The following is a 15,924-nucleotide window of genomic DNA, read 5'->3' as shown; positions in this document are numbered from 1 at the left end:
ACCAATTAAGTTTTAGATTGCTTTTTCCCCTGTGAAATCTCTGCCAAATCCCATCATAGCCACAGGTCATAAAATAACTTTATAGTCTGTCTCAGAGCTTTGGAATATTCAGATCCCAAGGAATTATGGGAAAATATCCTAGCTAGATGGAATTGAGCCATTGGCCATAAGAGGCAGGTACCTGAATGAATTTCCATGTGCTTACATATCTTTCAGAACACACCTTTATATATACATCCACACACTCACACACATGCCTTGGCCTAGCCCCTAGCACACAGTGTATTCGGCAACTCTATGTTAATGATTTAGGCAGTGAAGACCATATAAAAATATATACCTTGCTAAAGCAAACCTATAAAACCAGGTGCATTTTTTCATAAGGGTAGGAATGTGTGAGACCTTTGTGGTTTGACGAGTGTTGAGCAAATCCTAAATAATGATTCCATTCAAGTTGTTGCAACCACAGCCTCCAGTGTGCTGAAGGCCAATGGACTTTGATGAGGTCAAGAAAACTTGTTGGGGTCATGTGATCATCAAACTTAACAAACCACCAGAAAAAGAGAAGAAAGGGTTCTACATCCAATTAGCTCATTCTGAGGAAGACTTACATTGCAGGAAGCTAAGTAGTCCTCCCCTACCTCCTGTTGAATTTTAAATTTTCAACATTCCAAGTAATTCTCACCTTAATCTAGATTGTTCTGGTAGGTAATAATTGTCATGCACTTAGGAACGAAATAGAATCCACACTGGAGTTGAATCAGCCGTTGGCTCCACGATTTGAATCAGAATGGCAAAGTGGAAATTCTAGATTCAGACAACCTGAGTTCAAACGTGACATTGCACACTTACTACCCGTATAACCTTGGGCAAGTCACTTAATCTTACCAGACTCGTTCCCTCAACTGTAAAATTAAGCTCTAGATCCATGATCTAACGAATCAGTTGTCTACAACTAGTTAACCGCCAAAGACAAGACGTTAGGGATAGGATGTCTCAGGAGTGGTGATGGAATGGATATAAGTAGTAAAGTCATCAGAGCAGTTAAACAAGGGATCATAGCCTAATACAGGGTATGGGGAGTAGGAGAGTAATAAATACTGGGAGGGGTATGTGACTCTCAGCTCTGATATGTAGTAGTTCTGTGACCTCAGAGCCTTAATTTGCTCACATACAAAATGGGGAACGTGAAGTAAGAAAGGTGCTTTGTAAACCTTCCAATGCTATATAAATGTGTTTTTGTCACCAATTTTATACAGAGCAAAAACTGACATTAAGTCTAGTGTGTTAAGCCACACAGAGGAAACAGTGAGACGTAGAATTCAGGTAAGCAGGCCACAGTCAGAGAAGAGAGATCTGAAGTGGGTTGGAGAGCACAGAGAGAAACCTAGCCACATAGTATGATGCCCACTTATTTTTGTACATGTTATGTTCCTCCCAATAGAACGTAAGGTCCTTGAGGCCAAATGGCTATTTCACTGGGGTCTTTGTATTCCCAGTACCTAGCAGTAGCTTGTACCTATTAGGCACTCAATAAATGTCTCTTGAATTGAATATCACATAGTCAGGCAGCAGAGTGAACAATGGATTTATTTTTTTCAGAAAATCTGGCAATGCAGACTAGAGAAGTTGAAGACCCTGGAGATGGGCGGGTAGCCCTACACAGTCCTAGGTTGGGACACGATTCATCCACCAAGAAACTGGACAATGGTGATCAAACCTAGCCCACCAAGAAATTAGGGAATAGGTACAGGGGAAGCAGCAAGCCTGCTTCTAAGACAGAAGCTCCTTGTAAGTTCCCAGTTTAGGGCCAGAGTAGGGCTGAACCACTATGTGGGAACAAACGCGACAAGCAGGAAGAGGTAAAAGAGCAGGTAGTTCAGGCCCTTTCTCAGCTTTTAGCAATCCATTTTTTTAAAAAGAAAATTAAGGCATGACAAAATAAAATGAGGCCACCCATTTCTCTCAATTTATAGCCTAAGACAGAAGCCCCTTTAGCCTTTTAGCCTGTGTAGGTTGCCAGGAAATTCCACTGGCAAAATTAGAACAAATTGCAGATCTCAGTATTTGCTTTCAAAAAGTTTATTATGAACTAAAGTTCTCAGTCCTTAGCGAGCTATAGTAAATCAAAGCAACGGAAATTTAAATAGTTGGCCTGCTAGCAGATATTTTTATACCAGAAATATGTGGTTACATAGAGGTCTATGACGGCCTTCACCTGCATTTATAAAGGAAATGGTCTAAAATTGAGAGTGATTGGCAAGAAAACATACATTATGTTTCAGTGGGTTGAAAACAGTGAAACTTTCTGACTTAATGTTGTTAGTAAACATAGCTACGTAGCTGTCCAAGTAAGTCCTGGGACATCTCTTCATATGCTTATGTGCATTGGATATTTTTCTCATTTTTTGATATCTTATTCCTCCCTCTTCGGTTCAAAAAGACAACACCCTCCCCTCCACGGCTTAGTCCCAATGCTCTTTATGTTGCATTTCTCACACTAGTGAAATCTTGCAGATTGCACCAGATTTCAGGTTTGATTATACACGAGATGCATAAGCCTTGACAATAATATTATTATTATCATTTATATAACACTTAAAGTTTTATAAAGCACATTACACATTACCTCATTTGATCCTCCCAACAACTCTATGAGGTAGGTATTATTATTACCCCATTTCACAGATATGGAAAATGAAGGGAGATTAGGTAATAAATGACTTGTCTAGGACCACACAGCTAGTGAGTATCTGAGGCAAAATTTGAATTCAGGACTTCGGACAAGCTTCAAGACTCATGTTCTTTTTATTGTTCTTCTGAATAATTTTGGATATTCTTGAAGTTGATGCATTTCCAGGGCTCTTATAGTAGTCATTACACTATTTTCCTCTCATTTGGAGTTTTTAAATCATTTTCTTTATTCCATTGTATTAACATATAGTGGAGCCTCTTTTTGGTTGTTGATTAATTTTTTTTATCAATTCTTTCTTATCCTGTTTTTTTAGCTTGTTGCTTTTCCTTTACTTAATTTGGTCCATTTTTTTGCGAGTGGAACTTACTTAAGGGTCAGTTCAACAAATCAAATTTTTTAAAAATATTAACTGTCCTCAAATAAAGCTAATCACAAGAAGCCATTATTAATATTGGCCTAATGCAACCAAATTTGTTCTTTGCATTCTCCTATTCATCCTACCCAGCTAACAGATAGAATACACAGAATTTCTTTCAGAGATGCATGTCTTATTTGTTACATTATGGCAATCTTATATCATACGAGATAAAAGATAATGGAATTAAATTATGCACATGCAAGTAAGCAAATCACTTTAAAAAAAGGAAAATAAAATTTATAGTTAACTGCTTCTGTTTCTTAGTAATAATCCCTCAACATGTCCCAAAAGTGTCAGTCCAAATGTAACCTGCACTAAGACTTTTGGGACACCAATCATCCTGACAAAGAGAAAAAGCAGCTACCGTCTCTATTTGTACAGATAAGGAATTTGATACTCAGAGAGAAAATGCAATTTGTGCTGGACTTTAAGCTACTCAAGTAAAGGATCTGCTTTGATTTTGTCTCTGTATCTCTATAGTACCTTACATAGAGTAGGCAAATATCTATTAGGTGCCTACTCTATATAAGGTACTATAGAGATATAAAAGAATCCACTTATAGGACAACTCTCTACACCTATCCCCAGAAATACTTTGGTCAAACATGCTCACCCTCCTCATGAGTCTTCACAGAGAAATCTTCAAGATACATCATACAAATGTTCAGTGAATCTAATTAGGGCTGCAACTAGGGTTGGAAATCAATGTCCTATAGAGATACACTTTTCCATCTTTTTTCCCCCTTTTAAAATGAAAAGGACATTGGGCCCTACTTTGAAGCCTGGCTCATAGGTCCAAAGCTAATCTGTTAACCTGCACTGAAAGCAGCTTCTCAAAGTGCTGAATTTACCACTAAGAAGCAAACAATAGAATTGGAAAAGTTAACTAAACGGTGGTTCTTGAATAGTTACTAGGAATAATTTTTAATTTAATATATTCTATTAATGACAAAATTAATCAAATGAAACTGACAAGAGGAAAATAAATAGCCAAATTAAAGCTTCAAGTTTTATTTTCATAATTGTCACATACGGAGTCTCTTTCCAGAGAGGTGATAATCTGCATTACTACCACACTTAATACTCTATACATCACAAAGTTAGGAAAAATACAAGTGAAGCACAAGTTTCACACTATAAGAATACCATATTCTATGTATGTACAAATTTAATATATTAAATATATGGCAGGGACAGACTTCACTTACAATGGAAAATTATAATGAATTTTAAGCACATCCATGCAGACTTTTTCTTTTGTATGAAAGTAGAACTCTGGAAAATATTTTTCCTATTGCAACACCACACTGTTTCCACTTTTAACCTGGTTTTTATGATAAAATATTTTAAAGGTGCAAACTGCATCAAAGGGCAAAAAAAATGATCAATTTGAAACAAATGTTTTTCAATACTTACTAGACTAGAATAGCCCTACCAAAGAAGTATTCACGCATAGCTAAACAAAGGTAGTGTGCTTTAGTTCTGAAGATTGGGGAAAAGAAGTAGAGGAGAGAGGAAAATTCTAAGAAGAAAAAAAGGAACAGCTACATAAAAAATTAATCCCAAAATACGTCTTGATTATGTTCTGAGACTTGATTATATTCCTACTATTGGATACCCAACTCATTTCTTTTTGTTGTATCAATGGAAAAAAAAACATTAAAATGTTCAATGCTGTTAAAAAAAAATTTGTATGTGAATGGTACAATACAGACTGATACATGGCCTTGAGTACAGCCATATTTGGTTGGGGGCAGGTAATAATTTGTCCAGAGAAAGGTGTACATATGACTTCACACTGTCAGAAGCTTGTGAATGGAACAAAGTAGTATTAGCAGCACTGAGACAACAAATCCTTAAGATGTGAACATTTTTATCTTGCAGTACTAACTACCAAATGCAGATGACAGTCCAAAGTTAAGTTCTGAGATGCTTGCCGTGATGTTGAAAATAAAAGGATATATGCAGAATGATGTAATGGGTTTGAAAAATAAACACATTGTTAAATATAATAGTGTTTTATAATAAGCTAAAATAAGCATTTCAGTACTGACATACAGACATAGACACAGACACACAAACACTCACACGCACGATTTATTATGGACTCTAGAAAGATATTGAGGTTTCCTAAAGAATCACTTGTGTGTGTCTTAAAGATATGTTCCTTCATCCACTCATAATGTTCCCAGGGAGGTCTAGCAGAACCATGCATAAACTATAATGCATACATGACCAGTCATGAGACTGGTTTTCAGAAGTGGCTTCTGGAATGTCTCATTACAGTTACTTCAGAGATCAGGCATAAATAAGGAAATTATTTATAATTATATATATGTATATATATATATATACACATATATATATATATATACATATATATATATATACATATATATAATTATAAATAATATATATATGTATCTAAGTACATGTATCTCTAGGGAACAAATAGGAAACCAGTAGAGCACAGGTGGTTAGCATCTGCCTGCAGAATGCACGTCACTTGTTTCTAAAGCCCTTTTCCAAAAAGCAGATCACTTGAAAGGACTATGACACAAAAGGGGTGATTCTAAAACTTTTGACCATCAAGAAAGAAAGCAAAAAGTGTATAAGGAACATATGTAAACCCCCAAAGGAAAGCATCATAGCTGCCATTTAAGAAATGACTAGCCACTTAAATATTTGAAGCATGGTGCTTTACCCCCATCATTTTCTCCTACATGCTTCTTCCCCCTCATCTCGAATTCCACTGTGCAGACACTGTGCTCATTGACGGCCAGTTCTTCCTCCAGCACTGACTAGCCCAGAAGCTGCATCTCTGGCAGGGAGGTAGTTTGTTTAAAAGAGGGTGGAGGAAGACTCTTTCTTTCTCAGTTCCCTTCTGAGAGGACAAAGTTTCAAAAGGATTTTTCATGGGTTCCTATTAACCTTAGTCAATGCTTTCTTTGAAATGTGCATCTATTCATCTTGTTTAAATCCAGGGAAAGCTTCATAAATTTGCCAGATAATTTACTTAGTTATCTTCAAATTCTGCAAATTGACTTGTGAGACCTGAAATACATATTTCAATAGGCTAAAAACAATCCTAAGGTTCAAAATTGTCTCCTGCTCCCAAACTTATTTTCTGAAAGGACTGAACCATTTAATGCATCCTATGGCATGAGCATAAGATTTCCTTTAAAATATGTATATGTGCAAACACATATACATATACGCGCACACACACACACACACACACACACACACACACACACACACACATCCACACATATAACACAGCCTCATATTTACACATACCACACAAGAAAAACAAGCAGATCAGGTACTGACTTTCTAACAGGACAAGTCACTTTTAGTGCCAATTACTAGTTAATAAAAAGTATTTACGAGGAAATACAAAAATCATAAAAGGAAAAATGACATTCAAACATTCCACCTGCCATTCTAAATCCACAATCTTCACTCTAGAACCCAGCTCTCAAAGGAGCCTGTTATCATTTTTCTTATCAACTCTCTTAAAAGAAAATTTAAGCTGGTGCTCTGGGCAAACTTTTACCAAGGAAGGAATAAACTAATGACTCACAGGAGGCAAGGCAATTTTTTGGTACAGTAGCGCCAAATATGGAGCTTCTATATTGGTGTTCCAATTCAGGACTACAGAGAAGGATTAAGAATTTGGGTACACTTGACATCCACAAAATAGTACATTAGATTTTCCCCCCACACCCTACCCTGAGAGTATGCATGTTAATAATTAGCACAGTCCTCCTGCATATTCATCCTCTTCTTCATCACCAGCAGCTGTGGCTTCTGCACCTTCACTTTTGGCCTGGGGTGTTGCTGGTGATTTCTTCTTGATTCCTCCTCCTGGGACCACCAAACTTAAGCCCAATTTGGCATACTGTACATGAGAGATAGATGAGAAAAGGTAAACAACCCTGACATAAAGATATGAGATGCAGGCCTAGCAACACCAGTTTGTTCTGAGGATGGAGCTAGAGACTGAGCTCATAATTGTCATGGCTTCAGAGAATACTACAACAGTGAGAAACATAAGGTTTCATTGCCCGTTCTTTTCATGGAGATTAAATAGCTGGAGTTGCACACTGCTATTTGTCAGAATCATCTTTCCACGGGAGAAGCATGAAAGTGTAATATGGTAAAACTTTATTAATTCATTTTTGTCTTTCTTTTTGTGTGCATTTGGCTCCCCAGTGCTTAGCACAGGCACTGGCACACAGTAAGTACTTAATAAATGCATGTCGATTTGACTTGTAAAAACTTCAGCTTCATTACTTACGAACTTGGCTAACTAGGACATATTGGCATAAACTTTGTCTCATAGTACCTAAGAAAAAAGAGTTTTTAGCAAATTAATATAAACAGAACGTGTTTAGCTTACTTAAGAATCAAAGCCAAGAAATGTTTGTATCTGTCCATGCAAGTACAAACTTTTATCTATTTACTAAAGCACTTGTAGATACTCCTGATGGACCTGGAAGTAAAAGGCCTAGGGTTCTTTAAACACAGTTATCTCAGACTTTTGGTCGTGTGAGACTTGACCTTCTGCCAAACGGAACCTCCAAAAAAGAATGACTATATTAAAGGAATTCCATATTTATTCTGAGGTATGTAAGACATGCATAAACACACTCGTCTTCTATGAGGTCTGTCATTATTTTACAGAAAACAGGAAGCAATGCATAGTGGAAGCCCTGAGAAATTAAACACAATTTATTTTTAAAAAATTCAGCCACTGTCTTACAACAAAATTAGGGGAAATAAAAGCTTCCTAGATTATTTGTAGTTACTAAGTATTAGAGCAACGACTGAAAATAAGTGACACTGGCTTTTGTGCCTAGGCCCAAAAAGAAGCAAGGGGAAAGTATATCTAAGGGGAAAATGCAAGCTCTCCTGCTTTCCCCTTTCCCTTTCTATTCCTTTTCAGTTTAATTTTCTTGGGACTTTGGGGAAGTGCTTTTAGGACAGACGTCTGCCTTCTCTGTGCTTTGTGTCATGGAGGGCAGTGGACAAAGGCAGAGACAGGCAGAAAGGTGAAGCTAATCAAATGTAGGCAAGAATAACGTAAACTCTTCTGGTCAAATGGAATTCTTCCAGAACTAATGAGTTTTGAAAACTATATGCAAAGTTGATTTGATACCATGACAACAAATCAGCCCAGGCTCACAAACGCCATGGACTAAAAGAGATTAAGCAGCAAGCCTGAGAGAAATTTAATGCATTCTGCCTGTTACCCGCTAGTAAGAGGAGCATTTGAATTTTTATAGGAGCCTGGAGTGTATTTTTCTGCAGGTGGCAGACATCTGTCATGCTCTTAACTGGGTGCTATGGGAAATGATTAATAGGAGGTAAGCTGTAGGAGATCTGTGAATTAAGTGGGATGGTATTAATAAATGTGGCTGGAATCAATGAACTTTTGGGGAGATAGAGCAAATGTTTTCAGGCCCAAAGATTCTGGAGGAACCATATGCATGGCCGTCGTAATGGAATCAGCCCAAATGGCCTAGACTCGATGGTGAAGTCTGACGGTTGGGAAGGTCTCTCTGGAAAGCAGCCAAATGAAAACTTAGCCCCAGAAGCCTGGGGAGAAAAGACAACGACAAGCTGCTTGTTCTTCCCTGAGAGGTCTCTCTTTCAGCAGGAAAGAAGAAAAAGAAATGGAATGGCCACTTACATCATTGTCCATGTACTTAAAAAGTGGAGAATTGCAGACCTCTGAAACTTGATCTTGGTCTTGCTGGTCGTACCCTTCTAAAAGCTGTTCCAGGGCCGTGCAGTCTTCACTTCCATTGAATCCTGGTATGCTAAAGGACACACGACGCCCACAACTTACAACGTGGCTTGCTCTTGCAGGCCACCTGCTCTCCTCCTAAGAGCTCCTGAGAGCACCAATAGTCTTAAATTCAGTTACTGTCAACCAATTCTAATCAGAGGACGTGACTGCAAGGTGCTGGTGTGTTTTTTCAGTTTTGAGGATAAAGTTTTATAAAATAGTATGGAAGCTGGTCTAGTTTTTTCCCTTCACCCTCTCACTCCTCCCTTCCCCTGAATTACAAATATAGTATATTTATTGTATACTCTTGCTTATCTGCATATGTAATATGTTCCCAGGGATGGTCTCAATTTTCTCTTTCTCCTCTAGCTCCTAGTACAGTGCTCTGGACATAGTAGGCACTTAAAAAATGACTGATGAAAAAACATGAATCTTATTCTAATCCCTCCCATCCCACCACATGTGAACACATGAATTCAATATGTAAAATGCTTTCCACGAGAATTTTGTTTTGGGGAGAAAAAAAACCAACAAAACAAAGACATTTTAGGTCTTATCCTCCTATGAGATCATACAGAGAAGACAACTAAAAATAAATACGACAGGTTCCAAAAGCCCTACCTCAAAAGCTGAAACAATAATGACATGCCTCTATTGGCTATGGGAAATCACTACAAAGCAACCTTGAAAGAAGCTTTTGACTGACCACCTAAGATGCATTAAGAGAAAAAAAAAAGCCAAGATGTCAAGATAATCAATGAAAATGTCTTACCTATAGCTCTCTCTGACACATCTTTCTGCAGCTACATAGTCATTTCTGTGTAGATGAACTAAGACTTGGGCAATTGTTTTCTAAAACAGAAGAGATGACAGATTACCTTTCAAATGTATACGAACGTAATAAAGGCCAGTTTCCTAGTAGGATAAAAACATCTGAGGTTTTACTTGAAATGTTTTAGTTTCTCTTTATCCCTCTCCCCCTTACTCTCACTCTCTGTAACTAAGTCTTAGAGTGTCTTCTCCAGGGAACTAGAGAAATGACATTTCTAAGCTAATTACATTTTTATTATTTCTTTTTAAGCTCTCTAGGTATATATTTCTGACATTTTTTCCCTTAACTTTTCTTTTTTTTTTTTTATTACAACCCCATCACTAAACCCTCCTGCTCTGGGCAAAAGAAACAATAAGAAAGTAGAAAGAGGAAGAGGAAGCTTACTCATGTAAGCATACACATGAAAATTTTTACAGTTACTAAAAAATCAATCATGTTACAGGTCAACCTAAATGAGATTCAAGTTCTGACTGCAACACATACTGGCTTCTGTATGCCCCTGGGCAAGGGTCATCTAATCTCTCAGCTCTCTTAGCAGCTCTCTAAAACTATAAGTGCATCTTTCTTTATTATACTATGTTATGGAAATGCTTGTTTTATTCCATAAATTAAAAATACAATTTTTAAAAAGACTCTAAGTGGTCAAGAAGGTGCTGATCCTCACTGGGAGAGGAAATTTCCCCACCCAGAAGTTTCTTACAGCAATGAAATCAGATCTAGTATCTATCCTATACATGTAAGTTTGGGAGACTTTGAGTAATAATACCTACTGAAATAATACTTTCATTTACTAAAGGGTTTGTTTTGTTTTGGTTACAGATAATAGTCAAATAGGGAAGCAGCCAAGTTTAGTGACTAGGATGCTAAACTCAGGAGGGTGGAAGTCCAAATCCTGCTTCTAACACTTACTAGTTGTATGACCCTAGGCACGTCAATTAACTTCTATGTACCTCAGACAACACCCTAGGATTTACCTACCATGTTATAAACAGACTATAATCTGCCTTGGTGGAAGGATCGTTTGTACCTGGTGTTTCCTGCATCAGCCAAATAACAAATCCTTCATGGAGTCACATTAACAGTCAAATATCTAATAGATACTTTCCTCTCTTTTAGGGAACTATAGTAAGACGGGAAATTAGCCAAAACAGAGATGAAATAAATTGCAAATGATACCTTATAACACGTTGGATAATTTTCAATTTCCTTATAGATATTCTTTTCCTTCTGAATGGAAAGTGCAGCCTCATCAAATCTAAATGAAGAAAACAGTAAGAAAACCACATCTAGCTTTACAGGATCAGTGAAGGGGAGAAGAGACATAACTTGGCAATATATTTTGTTTCAGGTTTAGGGAGCAAGGGGAAGAATGGCTCCATTAGCTCTAAAAATTCATCTTTACAAGTATCCAGATTCTTCCTCAATGCACTAGAAAGGACTAGCAGTAATTAAGAACACTTAAGATTACTTGTCTCTCCCCTATATAATCTATCTACCATACTGCTGCCAAAGTAATCTTTCCAATGTACAGGTCTGACTGTGCCCTTAACCTTCTCAAAAACATTTAGTGGCTCCTCACTGTTCACCAAACAAAAAACTACTTAGACTAGCATTCACAGTCCTCTACAGTCTGTCTCCTCCCTGACATTACAGCATTATTTCATGAAACTCTTCTTCATACAATCTATACTTTATTACTTACTGTTCTCCAATCTTCATTACCGCCATGCCTTTACAAGAACTGTCCCCCATTCCTGGAAAAGCTTACTCCTGCTGTCCTCATCTTTACTTACTGATATCCTTCCCCTCCTTCAATATCCAACTTAGGTTCTACCTCTTTCTCTCTGCAGCCTTCTCTCACTGCCCTAGCTAAAAATGATTCTTTTCTCTTTGAATCTTTCTAGTTATTATTTGACCTCTCCTATGAAGTGAATCATTTTCTAATTCTTTCTCACAGTTTTTGGGAGGCCAACTCATCCCCATAGTAGAACAGAGTTCCTTGACAGCTATATTTTTTATTCCTCTTCGTACTCTACCAAACAGTGCTTTGCAAAGAGAAGATGTAAAATAAATGTGAGTTGCATTGAACTGAGAAGGATTTTTATGGATTAGAGATTTTGCCAATTCATAGGAACCCACTGAATTGAGCAATTTTTCAAAAATGAAATTTATAACAGACAGTCCCCAAATAATGCAAAACCAACTTGACAAAGTCCTTTAAATGTCAAATAATGCCAAGGTACAATAAATGATCAGTCATAGGGATTTCATTTTCTCTACCTTTTCCCCTTCACCACTATAGATACCATTTGCTGCCACCTGCCTCCTCTAGTCCCTTTATTCTAGATACAAACCCAGTGCTATACCATGGCAGAAAGGTGTTTCATAACAGAATGGACAGTAGCAAAGGGAGGGAGGGGAGAAGGAAAGGATTAGGTTAGGTGGTATTAGTGTACTACTGGTACTACATACTTTGATGAATCTATGATCTCATCAATGTACATATTACCTCCAACAGTAGAGATCACAACCAATCCATGCCTTCTCATCTTGTTCAACTCTTAACCAAATCCTCCCACAAATCCACAAATTCCAATAACCTGAGGACCTTACTCTACATTACATTACGTGGATACCAATGATGCATATGGGCTGTCCATTTGTCTCACCATTTACTCTTACTACATGATTAGCCCATCCCCTTTTCTACTTGGATATCTCTTTGATAGCTTTTGTACTGCTTCTGATGCCTAAATCTTTGACGACAGTATACTACAAACTATTCATGACCACCAAATATCCAGATTGCTTTTTGGGTGACCCATAATTTTAATTCTTTGGAGACTGTAGTATTCAGTAATTCACAGCCATACTGCATCACTGCAATGATACTGGCCTAGAGTCATTAGAGGCTCTTTCCATTAAGGGCAACAAAAGCCCCAAGTTGGGAGTTTCAAATCTGAAAAGGTTAAGTCTTCCAGGGCTCAGAGGGTGTGAGCACGTGGCTACAGATGGATTATGAGAAGATGGTCGGGATGTTGAGTGGTTATCATTTAGAAAATGTTTATTAAATATATAATAATAAGGTGCCAAAACGAGATAAGGGCAAGTTTCCTCTGGCTACTGATGACCCCCCACCTCCTCCCTGGGCTACTTTTCAAGAAGGATGAATCTATTCAAAAATTCAAAAAGGAAGATGGTGTAAGTCAGTTTTAGGGAGGCATGATGCTCCCAGATACTGTTCTCTGGCATGCCACTGTTTCCTACTGCAATGTAAGTTACTTGTGAGCAGCAACTATCTCCCTTATGTATTTGCATCTCTAGCACTTTGCACAGTGCAAGTGTGTAATAAATGCTTTTTCATTCATTCATTTCTTCAGGAAATCTGATAAAGGGCAAGCGTTCTTCAAAAGTACCATAAGATCTTCAAGAAAACCTAGAGGCTGCTACCTTAACATCACACTTGATCTCAATATAAGCCTCCAAAATTTTTTGTGAGGAAGAACTACTTTTTATTTTCCTAAATCTTATGATCAAGAGGGAAAAAGGTGGAGGGAAGTGGGGGTGGAGGGGGTGGGGAATAATGGCATTGATGGCCAGCCCAGTAACATCAGAGCAGGAGTTATAGACATGGTAGTAAGCTAACAAACAAACCACACAGACCTTCAATATCAACTGGTTTGTTGTGACTTATCTATCAGGAAGTGTTGATCTAAGAGCCTAAGGGTTAAATAGTAATTCAGAAGGGAAGACCCCCACTTAAGGAATTACTGAAGGAAGTTGGGCCAGAAGTTGCCTTAAATAAAACATTCATCTACACACTGAACTACCATTTTCTGAATATTGATATCCACAGCAGGAAGAAAAGCACAACAGTCATATAAATAAAATAAATTGTTCACTTAAATCTGCTACACTGATGCATAAATTTATTATTTTAAGAGATGATTAAACCTTGAAAGGAGAGTTCTTTAATAGAAAATACATGAGCAAATAAATGAAAGATATGTGCAATTTAAAATTCTATGCTTTACTCTCTTTCCATTATCAACATCACATACTATGTGTTCTGAGTCTGCTACTTAACTTGTACCAAAAGTCACGTTCTGGTATAACTTTGGAATATGTTCCACACAGGCACTCACGTATTACATAAAAGGTCCCAGTTATCCCTCTGTAACTACAGCTTTTCTTGTGCTCCCCAATGCCTTTCATTACCCATTAACACTATAACAGTACAATTCATTTAGCTGCTTTATATAAAAACATGGTATAGTTTGAAACACAGATGTGTGTGCTGAATTCTTAGAAAATTCTATGGAAAGGAACATACCTCTGAGTCACAGAATGGCACATTCTTTATAAAGATAAAGACATGTCTTAATTTGGCCTCAGAAGTTGCTCTGCAAAACCATTTTTGTCAATTAGTTGCTTTGCATCTCATGACCAAAAACCATTCTCAGGTCTTTTTCTGTATCAGTTCAAACATAGCACAGAATTATGCCCTGCTAAAATGATTAGAAAATGGCCAGATTTCATTACGTGTGTGTGTGTGTGTATTTACATATATATATATGTGTGTGCATGTGACACACATATATATAATATATAATGTATAATACATATACTATATATATGTACATATATATGTATATTATATTTTTATTTATTTGCATATCTACAGAGTCTTTTGAAGACTATCTCCCTGGCTTCCTTCGAATCTCAGCTAAAGTTTTACCTTCTGCAAGAAGCCTTTCCAAATCCTTCTCAATCTTAGTATCTTCCCTCTGAGACTACGTTCAGTTTTTCTCCTCCATATCTTGCTTGTACATAGTTGTTTGCATGTTACCTCTCCCACCAGACTGTGAGCTATTTGCATGAAGGAACTGCCTTTTGCCTTTCTTCACATCTCCAGAACTTAGCACAGTGCCTAGTATATAGTAGGCACTTTGTAAATGCTTGATGATGGAATGCCTGACTCATATCAAAACTATTTAAAACTAGATTTTAGCCACTGGGATTTTACAAAAGACAGAATTTGTGTACTGAAACCAACACATCCTTTTCCCCAGTGCTGAAAGATGTTTCACATGAGAGTAAAGAAAAGAAAAAAAACAGAGGGGGAAAAGGGAGAGAAATGCAAAGATTTCAGCTTTCTTGTTTCCAGACATTTATATCTTATTTCGTTATCCCCATTTGACAATATTGTTTTCTTGACTCAATAAGACAATATCCATTTTTCTTGGTCCAATATTTTAAAGAATCTTGTTACTAATATCTCTATAATTCTCAATTCTCAGTAGAGGCAACACAAAAGTTACACAGAAGATAGATCAAGAAATAATTATTTCAGAAGGCAGAAACATTTGACAATTCATTAAAACACTGGCAAATAACTGACATTTTTAGGGCTAACAGAATATGGATAGTGTTCAGTATGGTGGTTTTGTCTATGAACATTAATTTGCAATTTGCACCTAGCAAATATCGTGTTGTTCCTCACATTATTTAATGGCTGCAAACATGGCTCATGGAAAATAAAAACACAAATAGAATATGGTGTTAAAAAACATACCTACGTCCTCGTACTAAAAGTCGTGAGGCTTTTCCTAGTAATTCAACTGCTTGTCTTAGGCGTTCTTCATTCTTAGGAAATGCAAGAAAAGGACATGTTGCCAATTTTGATCATTAAGTCAATTCAGCAAGCATTTATTAAGCATCTACTATGTGCAAGGAACTGTACTATATACTGGGGATAAAAAGAAAAAAAAAGAAAAAGAAAGTCCTATTTACATTTCTCTCATGATATGATTAAGTAAAAAAAATTAAACCAATCTACCAAAGAAAGCACATTTTCTAAGTAGCATTATCCCATCCTCCAAACCCATTTCACTGATCTCTGATAACAGAAGGGAATGGAATTAGAATGTGAATGTGGAAGAGGTTTCAGAAGGTTATTCAATATAATTCCTTGGCCTATGTTAAGGAGATAACTTTCTTTTAGTGAAAAAAAAAGGAGTATTTATTTATCTTCTTCCTATATTTCCCACTGAAGGCAGAAAAGGAAAATAATGTACAGTAAACTCCTATGTATTTAGCCAGACAACTAAAAAAGTTCACATTAGCAGAATTTTATTGTAGAATGTCAGTGGTATGAAGATGGAGACTGTCTTACTGTTCTT

General features: G+C 37.0%; 1 protein-coding gene across 2 annotated transcripts in view; it reads right to left on the bottom strand.

The window, feature by feature from the left end:
• Positions 1 to 4,096: 4,096 nt before the first annotated feature.
• The window catches only part of NAPG (NSF attachment protein gamma), a 31,649-nt gene continuing 19,821 nt past the window's right edge, over positions 4,097 to 15,924 (bottom strand). For both annotated transcript variants that reach the window (XM_020985552.2, XM_078153520.1), the window contains 5 exons: positions 15,318 to 15,388; positions 10,919 to 10,997; positions 9,683 to 9,762; positions 8,812 to 8,941; positions 4,097 to 7,017 (listed from right to left, as the gene is read on the bottom strand). In XM_020985552.2, the coding sequence (XP_020841211.1) occupies positions 6,871 to 7,017; positions 8,812 to 8,941; positions 9,683 to 9,762; positions 10,919 to 10,997; positions 15,318 to 15,388 (507 nt within the window). In that variant the 3' untranslated portion in view covers positions 4,097 to 6,870. The remainder of the gene's footprint in view (positions 7,018 to 8,811; positions 8,942 to 9,682; positions 9,763 to 10,918; positions 10,998 to 15,317; positions 15,389 to 15,924) is intronic.

This window comes from Phascolarctos cinereus, unplaced genomic scaffold, assembly GCF_003287225.1.
Source record: "Phascolarctos cinereus isolate Bilbo 61053 unplaced genomic scaffold, phaCin_HiC Scaffold_4;HRSCAF=312, whole genome shotgun sequence".
In the NCBI taxonomy this organism is placed as follows: Eukaryota; Metazoa; Chordata; class Mammalia; order Diprotodontia; family Phascolarctidae; genus Phascolarctos; species Phascolarctos cinereus.
This window is presented reverse-complemented; position numbering and strand designations above follow the sequence as displayed.